The sequence below is a fragment of the Podarcis tiliguerta genome (assembly GCF_965153285.1).
Source record: "Podarcis tiliguerta genome assembly, chromosome: 1".
NCBI lineage: Eukaryota > Metazoa > Chordata > Lepidosauria > Squamata > Lacertidae > Podarcis > Podarcis tiliguerta.
Window position 1 is genome coordinate 86,602,094 of NC_139534.1, and position 18,088 is coordinate 86,620,181.

At 45.9% G+C, this 18,088-nt stretch overlaps 3 protein-coding genes across 42 annotated transcripts in view; 1 reads left to right on the forward strand and 2 right to left on the reverse strand.

Moving 5' to 3' along the window:
- CELF1 (CUGBP Elav-like family member 1) overlaps positions 1–2,535 on the reverse strand; it is a 38,723-nt gene extending 36,188 nt beyond the window's left edge. For 22 of the 38 annotated variants that reach the window (XM_083457152.1, XM_083457151.1, XM_083457150.1 and 19 more), the window contains exon 1: positions 2,401–2,535. The gene's annotated coding sequence lies outside the window, so the exon portion shown is untranslated. The other 16 variants (XM_083457146.1, XM_083457142.1, XM_083457140.1 and 13 more) reach the window with 3 other exon arrangements.
- A 52-nt stretch (positions 2,536–2,587) lies between these two features.
- PTPMT1 (protein tyrosine phosphatase mitochondrial 1) lies at positions 2,588–7,488 on the forward strand. Its single transcript, XM_083458134.1, has 4 exons — positions 2,588–2,979; positions 4,908–4,988; positions 5,730–5,921; positions 7,064–7,488. Exons 1-4 carry the CDS (start codon positions 2,761–2,763, stop codon positions 7,277–7,279), a joined length of 708 nt encoding a protein of 235 aa, XP_083314260.1. The 5' UTR covers positions 2,588–2,760; the 3' UTR covers positions 7,280–7,488.
- A 1-nt stretch (position 7,489) lies between these two features.
- On the reverse strand, positions 7,490–17,994 carry KBTBD4 (kelch repeat and BTB domain containing 4). Of its 3 annotated transcripts, none has more exons than XM_083457038.1 (4): positions 17,854–17,994; positions 15,942–16,583; positions 11,253–11,359; positions 7,490–9,049 (listed from the first exon to the last, which is right to left on the reverse strand). In XM_083457038.1, exons 1-4 carry the CDS (start codon positions 17,870–17,872, stop codon positions 8,189–8,191), a joined length of 1,629 nt encoding a protein of 542 aa, XP_083313164.1. In that variant the 5' UTR covers positions 17,873–17,994; the 3' UTR covers positions 7,490–8,188. The 3 variants fall into 3 exon arrangements, with proteins under 3 accessions (XP_083313164.1, XP_083313165.1, XP_083313166.1); XM_083457039.1 differs by lacking the exon at positions 17,854–17,994 and adding an exon at positions 17,438–17,726; XM_083457040.1 differs by lacking the exon at positions 17,854–17,994 and adding an exon at positions 17,533–17,683.
- Positions 17,995–18,088: the final 94 nt, after the last annotated feature.

The window sequence follows — 18,088 nt, forward strand, 5'->3', positions numbered from 1 at the left end:
AATGACCAGATGCACACAAAAATGCAGTCAGGAATCACACTAAATAATTTGTAAGGGCAGCAAAAATCTGCAGAAACATTCAGTTGCCAAATGCAAGCAAATGTATATCAAGTGAATAATTGGGCATTTACAGTGTACAAAAATCCAACTCTAGAATAGTAGACAAAGCCACCACAAAATGGTATAGCAATCAACTAGCAGAATGCCTATGATTTTGGAGTGGAAGGACTAAGGAACTCTATCCCCTCCCCATAGGAGAGGTCAGTCTCCACCATCATTCAGTAATATATCTAAGTGTTGCATTTTTATTGACTGATAGATTGAATTTATACTGTACCCTTCCTCCTGAAGGAGTCCAGGGCAGCAAATAGATCCACAATTTAAAAACAAAAACATTCCAAAACCGTTAAAACATTCAAAGAGCAATTTCATTCAAAAACATTATTCCATCCTGTGATCTCAGGGTTACCCGGAGCAGTATTCTTCAAGATAGCCACTCCACATATCTGAGAGAAAGTAAAAAGGTATGCAGTTTCAGACACTTTTAGAAATAGGAACCAATATCCCATTTTCCCTTGGGGTGGAGGAAGTGCTCTTTGCTCATTGCCTTATTTCCCTTCACTCCATCCCTTCCCCCTTCAAATCAGTTTTTCAAGCCATTCTGTGCCCTATCCTTTCTGTTCATCTACCCTAATACTACACCTTTCCCCCTTGCCTTGAAACAGGTAGTGTGACCCTGGAGGAAGCAGAGGGACCACTCTGTCTGACAGCCAACTTCAGTATGCTTCAGCCCCATCAAGGGGCAAAGCAAGCAGCCATCATAGCAGTATAGTATACTGCAATGAAAACACATTACACAGAGGCATAGGATAGATAATGCCCTCTCTTCTTGTCCACCTTGACAGCCACTTCCCAATATCCTGTTTCTCCATTGTACTCAGAACATAGTAAGGAAATGAAACATTAGGAACTACATGAATGTTTTATGTAAGTGGCAAAAGTGAATAGTTCTAGAAGCATTTGAAGAAGAAAAAAGACCAAGCTATAGCAAACTGAGAGAAGTAAATTCCAGACCATGTAACACTGTACAGAAAATGGTCTCCCAGCAACACTTCCCTCTTCTGCAGCAAGATAAACTGTTCTAGTACTGTATGTTCCTGCAATGGAGCAGTACATGGAACAAGGAAGCAGCATATACATGCAGTATTTTCTCATATATTAGTATCCTAAGAGTAAGTTAATAAATTTATGGGCAAAAGTGCAGTACAGCAATTCCCACACAAGAAACCACATATATGAACCATGCAAGTATTTGTGTAGTTTAGCACTGAACCATACCCACATAACGTGACTAAAGTACTAGTACAACCCGTACTTTATTTCATTTTTTAAAGCATCTCCCTCGTGTCCCTCTTTCCTCCATTTGTACTTCACTGACTACCTTTTCACTCATCTGCCTCTGCTCTAAGTTTACTGCGTTTATTTCTCCCCTACTGGCAAAATGCCTTTCGAAACACAACACCCCAACTACTTGTGGCGCACTACTCTGACTGAGCCAAGTGGCCAGGGGAGAGCTAAGGGGGCTGCCATTATAAGCCAGGGAGACGTTTCACAAGAGTCAGGGGGTCGTCATTTAAATCGCAGCACGTGGCCGATCTTCCAGGGATTCCGACCTCCTCATTTTCCTTCCACTTGGGGTCCATTAAACCGCCAGGAATACATCGTACATCCCGTCCCTCGTGGGAATCATTTTCCAGCGGGTCATCAGTTGAGAGTAATATCTCAAAGGTAAAGCGGAGCTCCGTAACGAGGCGAGAGACACAGACGTGTGGCGTCAGACCCTCAGCCTCTCGGAGGCGAGCCCCGCCCCCTGGGCCCGGGGATGGCGACGCCAGCGGCTTGCGCTGCCCCGGAGCCCCGCGGGCGATAAAGCGCGCCTGCGAAATTCTTCCCCCACCCCGGAATGTCTCGCCAGCAACTATTTCAGGAGAAGCGCAAACACCAGAGGAAGGGACAAGCGTCAACACCCGCCGCTGCCCGCCACCCAAGCGCCTGAGAGCTGCTTCTCCCTCCTTCTCACCCCCCCCCCCAGGGTTTGGGACAGTCTCCGGCTGGTCATGAGACGCTCCCGCGCCGCCACCCGCGGAAGGCAGGCAACCCGCGCAGCTGGCGGCCCGTCAGCGTCAAGGCAGCGGCCGTTGTGAGGAAGAGAAAAGGGGCAGACAGCGCAGCCTCCCCTCCCCCCCCCCGCCGCCCAAACTCCTGTCTCGCCAGCGGGGAAGGGAAGCGAAAGTCGTTCGGGTCCTAACGAGGCCCAATTAAAAGAGGGAGAAGAGTCCTAATAAGGCGGAGAAATGGACGTCCCGTCCGCCGCCGGCGAGCTGGACTGAGCGGACTCACCGTCGGCTGCGCGCCTTCCCTTCCTTGCCCTTCCCGGGCTCCTCCTGGCGGCCGCCGCCCTCGCGCCTGCCCCGGGGGATCCGCCCGCGCCCCGCTCGGCTCCCTCCGCCTCAGGCCGGTTTCGCAAGATGGCGGCACTTCCGGGAAAGACCATCCCAGGGCAGGAGGCGCACCAACGAGATAAAGGCGCGCGAGGGAACGAGCGGACTCGTCCCCGCGCGCGCGCCCCTCCGTCCGCGAATGAGCACGCTCGCTGCTCTCCCCCGCCCACCCGCGCGACAGTTGTAGCTGCGTCTCGACGCGCGGGCACGTCCGCGCCGCCGAGATGCCTGCGGCCCGGCCCCCTCTCCGCTGAGCGCAATGAGCTGCCCTAACGGCCCTCCCCGCCCCGAAGAGGCCGGCAGCCTGGCGATGGTGCTGAGCGCGCTGGGTCCCGGAGCCGCGCGGGTCCTGTTCTACCCGACCTTGCTGTACACGCTGGTGCGGGAGTGGCTGCCCGGCTCGCAGCGGCCCTGGTTCAGCCGCGTCGACCGCTCCGTGCTGCTGGGGGCGCTGCCTCTGCGGGGACGCAGCCGCCAGGTAACGGGAGGGCCGGGCCGGGCGGAGCAGGCGTCTCGCCCGCGGGTGCTCTTTCAGCTGCCGGGCGGGAGCTGCGGCTCAGCGCCAGGCGCCGTTTCCTCGCCTTCTCCCCAAGGCTGGCTCCGCGGGCCACTCGGCTGGGGAGCAGCGAGGTACCTCGGAATAACTCCCACGGCGCACGAGGTTTCTGCTTCTTTAGCTGCGTCCTTCCCTTTAGAAACTCAGGCTGTAGCCCTGCGCCCGCTGCTATGTTGAACTCGGCGCAGGCTTACTCCCGAGTAGGCACGTGCAGCGTTGCGCTGGACACGCTCGGTAGATTCTGTGGCTTTACCTCTTTGATTTCTGCTGTTGAAAGATACAAAAGTATCTGCCAGCAAAAGTGATCAAGACCCCATCAACAAGAGGGGAGCCGGTGCAGGATTGTCAACATGGAAGGAGATGGAGGCTGAAATCTGCCAGAAGCTCAAGGTTTGCAAGCCCATCCTGATTCGAACCCAGCAAACAGCTGGGGCTATTCTTTAGGGGCCACACAAGCTACAAGGTATCCTGGCTTCTGTTGTTTCATGTGAAGGGCTGAGTAGTGAGCCCTGGAAAAGTTCCTGAGCAAGCCTTTCTCTAGCTTTGGTTCAACTCAAGCGCGGGCAGCTGCCCCTCTTGGGTCCAAGGCCCACTGCAGTGGAGCACTGAGCAGAAGGAATAAATTATCCCTTGCCACTAATGGTATAAATCAATTTGTAACCTGCAACGGTAGATTTATAAATCAGGTTTATAGACTGTTCTGTGGTGGTTCTGCTCCAGCTTGCATGATGGATCTCAGAGAATAGCATTGAGGGACTTCGCTGGTGAAGAGTACCTAGTCAACTTTCCTGGAGTCTGGACAATGTAGTTTGGCCACTGTGACATATGTATTGGTAACCTCATGTTTAGACTACTATAATGCACTGTGAACTTTTCTGACAGCTGCTTTGGAAGCTGCAGCTGGTATAGAATGCTGAGATCCAGGTGGCAAGTAGTGCCCCATATTGGATACACCTCATGCCAACTGTGAAGGGATCAACACTTACTGCCTGTTGGCTATCAAGCCAGTTTTTAGTTCTTTGATTGATTGATATAAAGCCCTAAACAGCCCTGAACCAGGCTACCTGATGGACCTCTGCTCCATTGCCGGGTAAAAGCATTAAGATCCCAGTTAGTCCTGCCACAACCTGATGATTGTTGGCTTGTGATGATGCAGCGATGGACTTTTTAACTGCTGGCACCAGTGCTGAGGCATGTATACCTTGCAGAAATACAAGAGGCCTCCATCTGTATTGACATTCTACTTGCTTTAGAAGATGCATCTGTTTTAATTGCTGTGCTGTTTGAATGGAATTGTTTAATTGCATATTTTAATCATGGTGGTTAAGAACCTCGGGTTAAGAACTTTGCTTCAGGATGTGAACAGAAATTGTGCGGTGGCGGCGCAGCAGCAGCAGGAGGCCCCATTAGCTAAAGTGGTGCTTCAGGTTAAGAACGGACCTCCGGAACAAATTAAGTACTTAACCCGAGGTACCACTGTATATAAATTTAATAATAATAATAATTAATAGACTGCTATTCATTGTATGGTAATCACACAGCAGTTTCCAGAATAAATGTATAAAACATTATATAAAAGAAAACTGAACAATAGTGAACAGAATAAAATATGCAAAAATTATAGCTAAAATGGCAGAACATATTGGCAAAACTAAAGCATAAATTAAAATCAGAGCAACAATTTAGATTCCACCAAAAGTGGTTAAAAAAGGGAGTGGGTACCTGCTTCTATGGCCTTCTGTCTGCAAGCTTCTCTTTATGGCACATACTGAGTGAGAACCATTAGGAGAGGATGGGCTAGATACTGAAATATATTGAGACCTGGACTTATTTGTCTGTTCTTCCTGCAGTTGGTAGAGGAGCAGAATGTCCGAGGAGTGGTCACAATGAACGAAGAGTATGAGACTCGCTTCCTGTGTTATTCCTCTGAGGTGAGTCCCCCCACAAGCTCCATTGTGTCCAAGAAAAGAGGGGATCCAACTGACAAGCTCCCTCAGAAGGGAATATTTAAACAGCAATATAGAATGCTGTCTGAGGGGGATATAGGACAGCCCAAAATGTTACTGAATCAGAACTGCATGTTATGCTATCATATCTGTGCATGTTTACATAGAAGTTGTTGGCACTCGTCTGTCTTGAGAGACAATGGAGTGCGCCTCGGGGGGTGAAGTCAAACCGCTGCATCAGCACCAAACTGGCCTCCCATGGTGCGCAAGCCTCAGGCCATGTTTTCACTGAAACGTCTTGACTTGGGCTGCAATTATGTGCATGTTTACTTGGTGGAAAGGCATGTTGAACATACTTCTGAATAAATGCAGAGGCCAGTGGGAATTGTACTCAGATAAATTTCCCCCTTTCCCCACTTAGTTACCCTCACTGTACTGCTACCTAATTTTACCGTTTTGTCTCCCACATTATTTTCTTAGCCCCATTTTTGCAGTCTTCCTTTCAGCTTTCCTCAATAACTTTTAACGGTGCAATTGTATGTGTGTCTACTCAGAAGTAAGTCCCATGGAGTTTAGTAGGGTTCAGAAGATAACTGCAGCCCAAATTAGCAACTTTTTCTTGTGGCATCGTTCCCTTGACTTTCATTGTGCCCAATGAAAAGGTGACAGTGGTCATTGCCTCTCTTTTCCAAATGGATGATTCTGTGTTTTCTGGGTTAATTGCAGGAATGGGCGGAAATGGGTGTAGAACAGTTGCGCCTTAGTACTGTGGATTTGACTGGCGTCCCATCATTGGAAAACCTGCATAAAGGTGTTGAGTTTGTGATGAAGCATCGTGCATCAGGGAACTCAGTATACGTGCACTGCAAAGCTGGCCGCTTTCGCAGTGCCACTATGGTTGCTGCATATTTAATTCAGGTAAGAAAGCTTCCAATACACTGAGAAAGTGGTAATGGATCAATTGTACACAAACTGCTTCTGTTAAACAAGAATAAGAGAAGCGGAACTCTTCCCAGGACTGCTACTCTGCTTCCAACGTGGTCTTAATTTATTGGCTTTAATTAGGGTATAGCACTTCATTTAGTACTCATTGAGAGAGAAAATGAGTATGTATGACTGCCAGCTTCCTTGTGACAGGGATGGACTTGGGAGTCATTTCCACTTCTGTATTAAGGTTGGCGCATGGGACGCGGGTGGCGCTGTGGGTAAAACCTCAGCGCCTAGGGCTTGCCGATCGAAAGGTCGGCGGTTCAAATCCCCGCGGTGGGGTATGCTCCTGTCGCTCGGTCCCAGCGCCTGCCAACCTAGCAGTTCAAAAGCACCTCCGGGTGCAAGTAGATAAATAGGGACCGCTTACCAGCGGGAAGGTAAACGGCGTTCCGTGTGCTGCGCTGGCTCGCCAGATGCAGCTTGTCACGCTGGCCATGTGACCCGGAAGTGTCTGCGGACAGCACTGGTTCCTGGCCTATAGAGTGAGATGAGCGCACAACCCTAGAGTCTGGCAAGACTGGCCCATACGGGCAGGGGTACCTTTACCTTTACCTTTTTATTAAAGTTGGCAGCATGAATGAAAAATGTTTGCACTTTCAAGCCCCTTGTTGCCTGGAAAGTGGGGAGAAAATGTGTAGGATATTAGATGGACGACTATTAGTGCATTTTTTCCTTACCAGTTGTACATCATTTAGTTTTGAAAATAAGAACTTTGTCTAGGCTTGTGTACATTCATCATGGTGGCATTCTAGGATAGTGTTAAGAGCATATAGCCCAAATATAATCAATTATGCTTTGAGATTGAATGGAAAGCAATGCAGAAGCCATTCTTCCTCCAGCAGGAGAAAAAAATAGATGGTTAAGTATAACAGTTGTTGAGTAATCTGCTAGAATCAGACAAGGCAGATTTTAGCCAACAGACTCACAAATGACAACAAATATTTGGGATTCTTTTAAGTGTGAGGGTATTGTTTTTGAACCATTCTCACTATCTGTTTTTCCATTCCATTGCTTAAGCTAGTTAGTTCCCAGCTTAGATAGTTTTTCATTTGGATTTTCTGCCTTTGCAGCTCCACCACTGTACCCCTCAACAAGCAATAGCCACAATTCTTAAGATACGTCCTCATATAATCATACGTGAAAAGCAAATGAAGTTGCTGGAGGACTTTCATACGTGTGTAACTGCCGGAACTCCTGCACAGCAAGAGCCACCAAAGATTCAGCAAGGAAAGAACAAGCCAACACACAACGTGCAGAACCGTCCACTGAAAACATCTGGTTCCTAACATATTGTTTAGGGGTAGACTGTTGTCTCAGCTACCACCAAGTTTTTTGAAGCATGAGAGCAAAGGAGATCTGGTAGCTTCCAGCTTTATCACTGCTAATTGAACATGGTTTGCCTCTACTGCTGGTCTCTATTATTACTTATCTCAGTGAACCAGCATGGGACCACTGTCAGCGCTGCTCCCTCTCAAATACAAGCAATTATAAACAACTTGTGTTGTTCCGGAAGGCCTTTATTGAGACTTGCACCCCAAGGATCTTACAGTATCAACAAATAGGTTTGACATGATTCTCCTCTTTTAACACGTTCTTTCCCCCCCGTATGTCACAGAATGAGCCCTCTAAATGAGGGCAAGGGTCCAAGCTTTCTGTTTTTTGCCAGGTAGTAACACAGTCGGGGATGGCTGCCTCCTTTATTCCTAGTTCAATCATATCCAATGCATTGCTAATGTTACTTTCAGTACCTCTTGCTAGATTTGTCCTTCGTAGCCCTGATAAAGGAGGGAGCCTTCACTTTTATCTGCTAGCTGCAGCTCTAAGGGATGTTTTGTACCTTGACAGATTGCTGCAGTAGATAGCCTGCAACGTAAGACAGTACAAATACTTCATCTATTTTGCATAGGGCTTGTTGGTAAAGGGTTTAGGCCCAAGACGCCTCTTAGCTGTGGGGTTCTGAGACACAAGAAGCTGACCAGCAGGGGACCACAGTGACAGCAGTAATCCAGACAGAATGCAGATGCCTCCTATGTGTGGCTACAATGCTGCTGCTTGTGAGCAGGAGTTGGAAGGTGGGGCAGGGAACTCTCTAAAGTATTGTGATCTTTCTCAAGGAGCTGGAGCTATGGGGTCTATACATCTCTGAGCTGTTTAAAGGAATGTCTTTGTTGTTCTGGCACTACACCTTTCTTCCTTCAAGCCAACACAAATTGCAAATTTGTGAGTAGCACCTTGAGGCCACTGGTGACAGTCACCACAGAAGTGGCTGGATTGAGTTTGAAGGTGTTGGCATCTCCCTTTTTGTAACGATCCCGGAAGATGTAGATGTTGCCATTACAACTAGCAATTTTCCAAAGAGATGGTACTGAGCTCCAGGCATCTGGCAAGCAGAGCCGCGTGAAGCTATCCAACAGAGGGTTATAGCACAGCAGCGAATCCCCCTCTGCTACAATGAACACCAGGTCCTTGTGCACAGCAGCATGCATGCGGCCTGCAAAGGGTAACACGTAAGGCTTTACATGACACTTCTCTGTATTGGTATCGTAACACTGGATAAGCCGAGAGGGCTTGGTAAAGAAATCAAGGTCATTCTCCTCCCCGCCTAACAAATAAATGACACCATTGAGATTTACACCTGTAGCCCCAGACACTGCAACTTCCAGCTGGCTAGTCTCTGTCCATACATTGTCTTTTACTCTGTAGTATATGATGGCATTTGAGAGGATGTCCTGCAGTGTCTTGCCCCCCAGTGAATAGATCGCATCCTTGCTGGGCACAGAAACCAGAGTGTGTTGTAGCCTGTCGCGGGGCAGGGGGGCACACCATTCCCAGTCTATCGTGGTGTTGTTGCATTTCCACATGCGCCGTGGAATGGATCCTCCAACAACATAGAGGTCACTACCATGCTTGCAGGCCGCAGTGATTTGGTGACACAAACTGTTCTGACCACTAACACTGATGGAGTCATCATCTGCACAATGCAGTGAGACAGCAAGGGAATGTGTACGGGATGACTCCTTTCCAATCAGGTAGATATGAACGTTCTCTCCAATTTCCTAAACAATAAAACAAAATTTCATTAAAGTTGTGCATAGGTATGCATGCAGAAATTCAGTCAAGAGGAGGCCAATGATAAGTGCAAAGAAATACCTACAGCAAATTAGCTTGGGGTTTCACAGCTTAAATTACTAGTAAGCTATTCCACAATTACCACAATGTATTAGGCCACTGATAGCCGACGTGCTGGGACTGAAGTCTTTTGTGACTCTCTATTTTTTTCCATTTCATTTTATAACCATAATGTACCTATATAGCTTTCCAGGCCAATGCTTGGCATGCAGAAAGCCTCTGGTTCAATCCCTAACATCCCCAAGTAGAGCTGGAAAAGACTCTTGTCTGAATTTTTTGAGACTTGCTGTCAATCATTACAGACAACTTCCTATATTATGAGCAAGATGAAAACTAGATAAACAGTTAAGAAACGCAGGTTCAGTTACTGAATTATGAAGCTAGCAAGTTTAAACTAGCATTTCAGTTGAGTATTTTCCAGCAGCTGAGAAGGGAATCCATATATAGGTAATCTGTTTGTGTCTTCAGTCAACTTCCAAGGTGAGCAGGTTATAAACATTTTCACCCACAACCATGATCTAAAGGGTTATTTGAAGGGTGTGTGCAGAGGGGATAAAATTGTTTGTGTCTCCCTTCTGGTCCAGCATGGCTTGCTTTTCCAATCTGATGGGACTGGGATCCTTTTGGTAGAGAGAAGAGAGATCCCAGGGACAATTTCTCCACCCAGACCTTGAACCTTTCTGAAAGGGGAGGGGTCTAGAACATAAAGGCTCTGACCACAAAGCAGTCATTACCTTTCTAAACTAATATAAAACTCGTGCACATTGCACCCACGAGGTAATCTGGAAGGCCTTTGTGAGCTGGTGCAGGAAAAGATGAGGACACATTGCAAACATCAGACTTTCCTTCAGGATGGTCTGGATTGGGGCTTGACACCTAATATTCCAAAAAGGCGAGTGGCAGCTCTCTCTTTTGTCTCAGGGATGCAATACAAGGATGCCTCACATCCTTGTATTATAAGGAGTTACTTGAAACTTCCCCTGGTATATCGTTTTTCTACCTGGGACCTAAACAAGGCCCTCACAAAATCACATTTCAAGTTTTATAACCATAAACCTTAAAGGTGTCTGAGCCATAAGGTGGTTTTCTTGGTAGTTAATTGCCTCTGCTGTAAGGATTTTAGAGCAGAGAGCCCTGTCATCTTGGAAAGAACTCTGTATCTTCCACTCAGATTCAATGGCCTTCACCCTACATTCATTCCTAAAAGGAATTCTATTTTTCACAGGGCTCAGGAAGTTAATCACCCATCATTTTTGGCTAGGTCCTAAGGAAAAGGAGCATCACTAGATGTTCATAAGCTGGTGTGAATTTACCTGGGATGAGCAAAGGAATTGAGACAGTCTGATTCTGTTTTAGCCAAGCACTTTGCAAGAAAAAAATGTCTCCTCAACTACTCTGTTTTGATGGATATGGACATGCATAGCTAAGTGCTATGTAGCTTCTGGATCACGCTACCAGGAGTGCTTTGACTGCTGCCTTTAGCACTAATGCCCCTTGAGTTGACATCTGCAGGGCAGCAATGACCACCTGTTTTTACATTATTGAAGCGCTAGAGGAGGAATACATTTGATTCTGCTGTGTTGTCTTTTGGCAGGAAGGTGCTTTGGCAAGTGGTGCCAAGGTAGGAGGTCCCTGCAGTGGCCTCCTGGCTACTGCTGTTTTATATCCCAACCACACATCCCGTTCTCCACTGCAGAAAAACAGAACACTGGACTTACAGTGATAAGTTCATTTTCTGAACCACCATAGTAGTGTATCCATGGTTGGGTGAAATGAGGTTAAGATAGTACAGTTGTAATCTTCTGTTTCATGGGGTATTTTGTTTTCCTTTTTGGGTTTGCCATGCTTTTTATTTGTTTTTTTGTTACAGCTAGCTGTAGTACCTTCTGGAACTGAAAGGGCAGGGCTGATTCTGCCTAGTGGATCGAGTAGGAGAAGCAACCCATCAGTGGATCCTCCTCCACCCCCTGTTGAAAATGAACTTACAATTCTATTATCACATCAGACTGATTGCCACTGCTTACATCACTCTAGTTTCAAGGGCAGCCCACGTTTCTAACTATGGAAACCTTTCTACACTGATTACAGGGAGGCAGGCTGAAACACTGAATAGACTGCTTTGTCATGTACCTTTAAACTTGATCGCAGTATGTCTGAGAAACCTGCACGCTCTTCTTTATTGAAGCCAATCCAGGTTTCTATGGCAGCTGCTGGATTCTGTGAACATGGAACCCCATCTGTATGGTTGCAGATAAAAAAAAAACATGTTTAAAGTATAAAATTTTCATGGCATGGTCATAGCAAGTACAGTATTCCCTTTCCCCCCAACACATACCAGGTTTAGCTGGTATAAACAAGAGCAGGAGCCCTTGCATGTTAGCATTCCTATTCTACAGAAGCAGCAAAAATATTTCCTGCCGAAGGCTATCGACTTAATGAATTTGTTATCTGGTAACCATAGCCTCAACATTATTAACAGGACCAGACTACATTCTCTGCTTGCCACAGTTAAACAGCTAGGCCTTCATTTTGTCCTGCTTAATTTTGGATTTTTAAAAAATATTTTCCTGTCATATGACTCACAAAGAACGACATTTAAGAAGTGATGCTGCAACAGACATGAATTTTGTTGTCATTTTAGAAAAGCTGTTCTCCATAACATTTAGTATATTTCTTGGTGACAGTATTGCGTACAAAGAAACTTTTAACCACGTTACAAATCCTGACATGTTTTAAGTTACTGCATTGCTCAGGCATACTGGAAATAATTTTAAATATTCAGTGCTTTCAGTACAAGGATGTAAGTCCAGTCAAATACAGTTCCATTGCCTGATTCAATTAAGTACTCTGCTTCTTGCTCTTCAGGATAGCAGGCCTTTGCTTCTGTGGGAAAGCTGGTTCTTGGTTAATCCCATTACTAGTAATAAGATCAGTGGCTGTAGAAACCAGCAGAAGTTAATAGGGATTTCAATTGAAAAAGTGGGTCAGTAGGCCAAACAACAGATAAATCTTAAACTTTATTCAGTATTAATGCTGGCCATTAAGCTTGCTTTTTTCTGAGTTTCCTCTAGCTCTGAGTTCTGGCATTAGCTGTTGCTTAAAGGGAAACTACATACATCATGTGCCATCCTGGGCTTTTTTGGGAGGAAGGATGGGATATAAATTGAATAAATAAATATTTGAGACTAAGCAATGTATTGTCTCAGTTCAAATTTTTAATAAACTTTGTAATATAACTATCATGTTACAAATCATAACTAATTATGACCTTTGTAACTGAGTATTAAAAACTACCTGGAGTACATAGCTGCATAGAATATTTGAGTTGTGTGTCAAGAGGTCTTCAGTCTCTAAATCAATTTCAATCTAGTACGTAATTATTCAGGAAGTAATGTCCAATCCCTTTTAGGTTCTTCAGCACACTGTTCCTCCACCCTCAGAAGTAACAAATTCTGAATAAAGTAAACCCAAACAAACTGCAAAAGTAGATATGCAGGTAGAATGCCAGCAGAGGTGTGGGGAGGGTGTGCTTTCCAGTGTATTACACAATTTGTCATGTGCACCATCTATGTCATGGGTAGGCAAACTAAGATCCGGGGGCCAAATCCTGCCCAATCGCCTTCTAAATCCGGCCCGCGAATGGTCCGGGAATCAGCATGTTTTTACATGAGTAGAATGTGTCCTTTTATTTAAAATGCATCTCTGGGTTATTTGTGGGGCATAGGAATTCGTTCATTACTCCCTCCCCCCAAAAAAATATAGTCTGGCCCCCCACAAGGTCTGAGGGACAGTGGACCAGCCCCCTGCTGAAAAAGTTTGCTGACCCCTGTATGTGGTGTAAAAAATTGGGTTTGTCCTTGATGCAATGAGCTCCCAGCTCTCAAGGAACAAATTCATTCCCTTGAGGCCAAAGCGGCTTACCAAGAGAGGCTGAGAAAGGAAGAGAGTTTGGTGGACAAGGCCTTCAGGAAGCGTGATAGCTCTTGTCACGCTCCAAGGATGACGGCTCCTTTGCTGTCAAGGAAAGGAGGATGCTACTCCTTGGGTGTTGTTTGAAATCACAATATTAGATGCTCAGATTAAGAAAGGTCCCACCAGAGCCAAGAGGATGCCCATTTGGTTAACAAGCAAGTGTTAGAAAATAGAAGCCTTGTTCAAATTAGGAGAACAAAAGGGGAACACAAACTTCGGCAAAAGAAATGCAAGTGGACGAAAAGTGATGCAAAAAAACAAAAAAGAATTTGAGGAGCACATTGCTAAAAACAAAGACCAACAGCAAGAAGTTCTGTAACTACATTGATAGCAGAAAACCAGATAGGAGGGTTAGATGATGAAGACAGCCATAGGAAACCGGACATTTATCCTAACTATTGGTGGATCAGGGAATTTCCCTTTCAATGCTAATTCTACCAGAGCTGCAGTTATTCAATTCCTCACAAAGATATACTGTCATATGATTTGTCTTCTTGCATGACCACCCAGAGCTGCATACAATTCACCCTCCCTCAGCCAAATGTATTAGGTGATGTTGGCTCCCCCTGACTTGTTTCCACAGGCCTGGCTAAACATATAGGGGAGGATGCGAGTAACTTGTTTTGTCAGTGCGAAGAATTCCACTTGTGCAATGGAACTGTGTGCCCCCTAAATCTGTTCTGGGTTTTTCTCTAGCCCTCTGCAGCTGATTTGGGGAGGGTGCAGGGTGCGAATGGGGTAGAGGAGAATTCTGCTGCACAAGCAGAAATTCTTGCGCTGACAGAACTGTTCACTGCATTCTGTCCACAAATGCTTCCTATAGAACAATTCTGCGATAGTAAAAATAAAGAGCAGAAGAGGTACACCCTTACTACGTAAGAGCTGTGTATTAGATGCATGAAGTGAAATATTTTTATAACATTAGTAGCAAAAACGGTATTTGTGGTTATCAGGGTTGAACTATGTTAAACTCAAATGTGAAACACATTAAACTTAAGAATTTGAGATTTAACAGTATACTTTATAGCATTACTGAAGAACATATGGCTACTGTAAAATCTATCTCCAGAAGGAGCTATTTTATTTTGACAAAATGTAATATATTGCTTGACTGTAACAAAACCTCTTAAGCAGCTAGAAAACAAAACACTTTGAACTACATTTTACAGCTTATCAAAACAGACTCCTAGGTAACATGAATCAAGATGTAGTTGGTTCTTTCAACAGCAAGCAAAACGGATTTCTGCTATTCCTAGAGATAGCGGACTGAAAAAAGAGCTCCCTCAAGAGAGGATAACAGAGCAGAGCTCTAAGGGTCCGTTTCATGTTCCCCACAGCAGAAAAGCACACAACCACCAAGCAGAGCTGCTAGGTCTTAATCCAGAGATTGAGGGGATGGGGTAATTAGAGCTGTGGGTTATAAACAGCTTTCATAACCTCGCTGCTGTGGGGTTTCTGAAGGTGTAAATATGATAGGCAAGACATAGCAAGCAATCTTGCATTCTAGGCCTAGTGGCTTCACAGCAAGATGCTTGCTTGGCATTGGTGATTATGGGTTTGCCCTGCTTGAACGAACAGAAGTCAATGTCTAGAGCCCTGCTAACACCCATAGGCAGATAACCCATAAACTACAACAAGGCCCAAGAAAAAGCAATAAAGCAATTAAACAGCAATAAAATATATATGAGACAGAAAGATTACATACCAGTAGTATAGTCCAGCTACTAAAAGCCAAAAGCCCTTTTAAATGGAAAGAGCTTTGCACTGCAGCAGGTGGTCAAGGAGAGGACAGTATCAACATCCTTAGGCAGGGAGTTCCAATAAAAAAACCTTCCCCTTCATTCCAACCAAATGAATGTAGAACCAACAAAAGGTCTCTGCAGAGCATTTGAATGCATGGGTAAGCTAATACAGGAGAAATTTATCCTGTTCCCAAACCATATAGGGTTTTAAGATCATAACTAGTGGTTCTACTTTGGTGGATACTGCCCCCTAGTTAGAGGTTGGATATACTACTGGCTATTACAGTGGTACCTCAAGTTACATACGCTTCAGGTTACAGACTCCGCTAACCCAGAAATAGTACCTTGGGTTAAGAACTTTGCTTCAGAATGAGAACAGAAATCGTGCTCTGGCAGTGTGGCGGCAGCAGGAGGCCCCATTAGCTAAAGTGGTGCTTCAGGTTAAGAACAGTTTCAGGTTAAGTACAGACCTTCGGAACGAATTAAGCACTTAACCCAAGGTACCACTGTATTTAGTTGAAGCTTCAATTTACTAGCTGCCATCCAGCCCATTTCTATTAATGATTTCTATTTCTATTAAAACTGCTAGTTTCCCTGGAATGTGACGAATGAGTAGGATGTAATCTGCACACTGATTGCATAGACCTCCAAATCTCCGCATCACCACTCCTAGTGGTTTCATGTAGATACTAAACAACATGGGTATAGAAATGTGTAAAACAAATTACAATTGGGGAAGGGGGGGGGAGAGAACAGAGCAGAACAGAGCCCAGTGGAACTTCATAAGCAAAAGAGATGAGAAGGAGGCCCCCAGTACCTTAAAGAATTGTTACTCCAGGAAAGACTAGAATCTGTTTAAAAAGTGCTTCCAAGCCTCATCTTCACTAAATAACCTGGAATACCACAAGTTATTGTACCCAAAGCCTCTGAGAGGCACAGCAGATCCAACAGGAAGGTGGTGCTCCTGTCCACTTTAGAGCCAGGTACCAGGGCAATCAAAGGCATCTGATTCAAAACTAGGTCTGAAACTGAAATGCCATGGTATTAATCCATATCTCTCAGAAAGGCCTTAGTAACCACAGGTCTCAGTAACCATTCTACCTACCTGAGACAATATCTGTCAGGAGACGGAGAGGAAGGTGCAGAAACTCCTCAGTTTCTTGAAGTTGTGATAAGTATGACTTGGCACAGTGCTTGGCAGCCGTATAGAGCTCCACATCACTGTGCTGATCAGCCAACCACATAATTTGCAAACAGTTTTTCACTTGCACTGTTCGAGCCAAGAAACGGGAGCATTCCTCAAAGAGGGCGGTTAGTTGGTACATATCTGCTACTTCGTAAGTCTCCTGCAAATCTTCTGCCCTCAACTTTACAGTTCCATAATAAATGTAGTCCACAAGGAGCTGAAAGACACTCTCACTAACATCTTGTAACTCAATCACCCGGTTATGTGCCTCCTTCAGATTGGAAGTGAACATAGAACGAAAGAAGCAGCTCTGAGCTGAGAGAACTAGCCGGTGCAGTTGGAATTCTTTGCCTTCTACAGAGATGGTGACATCTGCAAAGAGCTCATCCTCTAAGCACAACTTCATAATTCCTTGGGCCACACGGCCTGAATGAGAACGGTCAGTGAAAGTGTAATTTACAAAGTAGTTCTCAGTTAAGGAATTTCCAGTTTCCTCTGTTGAGGAACCTCCAGTCTCCTCCAGTGAGTCCATGTTGCCGCTTAGATCTGACCTCCAGTAATCTGAAATACAACAGACATTGGAGATTCTATTATCACAGACTTGCGCTGTACTGTATCTCAACTAAAGCAAACAAATCTAAAGAAAGGAAAGGAAAAAGAAATGCTACAGGTAAGGAACACATGTCCTATCATGTAGAAATAGCAGCCAAAAGATTGTGTGCTCCAAAAGTTACTTCCTTGTGTACCAGTGTTTTGTATCCAAGTAACACCATAACAGGATCAAGTCATTTATGTAGTATGTGACATAGTGCACCATATTTACAAGAACTCAAAAGTTAGACCAATCCTTAAATGGTGGGTAATCACAGATTACAAGACTTCGTAGAGTATGAGGAACATACTAGGAATACACCCCAGTATGGGTCAATGGAACTTGATTAACCTGAAGAGAAGTACTCTTAACAAGGGTTCCTTGTTCCCATGAACTGCGGGAAGTTTATGTTGTTTTTAAAACTACCCCCAAAATACTGTACAGATATCACCAGAACACTAAAAAGCTCTGAAGCTTTTTGTGCTCTGCCTACAGGGTGAGCGCATTACAACCGCAAAATATGACAAATGTGCATTTTGAAAGACGTATACAAGTTGTACACCGACATCGGGAAGTTTGTGATGGGTTGGGTTTGACTGCCGTGCATACACCATCTTTAAAAAGGTACGTTTGATTTCTACAGTGCATGAAGAGGCCCTAAAGACCACCGAGGCTGATGGAAGGGGAAAGCTGACCATTGGACAGATCAAAGCAAGGCAGTGCAATTCTTCGTGAGGCTACTCAGAAGTGAGACCCCTAGAGTTCATTGAGACCTAGACCAAGCAATGTACTCTATAGCAAAGCAGCCTCAGTCTAAAATTGCCTGCGGTTGTTTCGGCATCTGCTTTAAAGCAGCTAGGGCTGAATGAGCTGCCAGGGACGGTATCTGGAAACAGGTCTCTCGATGCTTTTGATCACTGAGCAGAGGCGCCCAGTCCCAACATCGTGACGAACAGAACTTGAACAGGGATCCCGGGCGATTCTACACCGAGTGCGGCGGCGCCGAGCTCCCGAGAGAGCCCAGCCCTTCACGGGGCCGGAGCGCGAAGGGCCTCTCGCTCTCGAGCCGGGCCCTGAGGCGCCTCGTTGGAAGGCGGCTCCGGCGCCGCCTCCTCCCGGCGTCCGGGTGCGCGGCCCCACCCCCTGGCGGACGGCAACCGAACCTTCCCGCCCCCGCAACGGGCAGGGCTGAGCCCCGAGGAGAGAAGCGCCCCGGCCTCGGCGGGCGGCCGCTCTTACTTGAGGCGCCTCCCTTCATTCCGCCGGCTCGGAACTTCGCACCGGGAATGGCTCAGGGGGACACCAGAAGGGGCTGCACTTCCCGACGCCGCTCTTTTAAGCGCTCCCGGAAGCTGGCCGATCACCCGATCCGCCCGCGCGCGCCTCTGATTTCCGGATCATTTCGTCCCGCCCCGCTCGCGCGGATTGGTTTTCCGGTGGTGGAAGCTTGCGCGAGCGGGACGCAGCGCTTTCT

Coding starts and splice junctions, on each gene's coding strand:
- PTPMT1 (XM_083458134.1), top strand. CDS start 2,761: ATGAGCTGCCCTAACGGCCCTCCCCGCCCCGAAGAGGCCGGCAGCCTG. Junction 2,980..4,907: donor TGCGGGGACGCAGCCGCCAG/GTAACGGGAGGG, acceptor TTCTTCCTGCAG/TTGGTAGAGGAGCAGAATGT. Junction 4,989..5,729: donor TCCTGTGTTATTCCTCTGAG/GTGAGTCCCCCC, acceptor GGTTAATTGCAG/GAATGGGCGGAAATGGGTGT.
- KBTBD4 (XM_083457038.1), bottom strand. Junction 11,360..15,941: donor CCTGACAGATATTGTCTCAG/GTAGGTAGAATG, acceptor GCAACCATACAG/ATGGGGTTCCATGTTCACAG. Junction 9,050..11,252: donor TACTGCGATCAAGTTTAAAG/GTACATGACAAA, acceptor TTTATTGTTTAG/GAAATTGGAGAGAACGTTCA.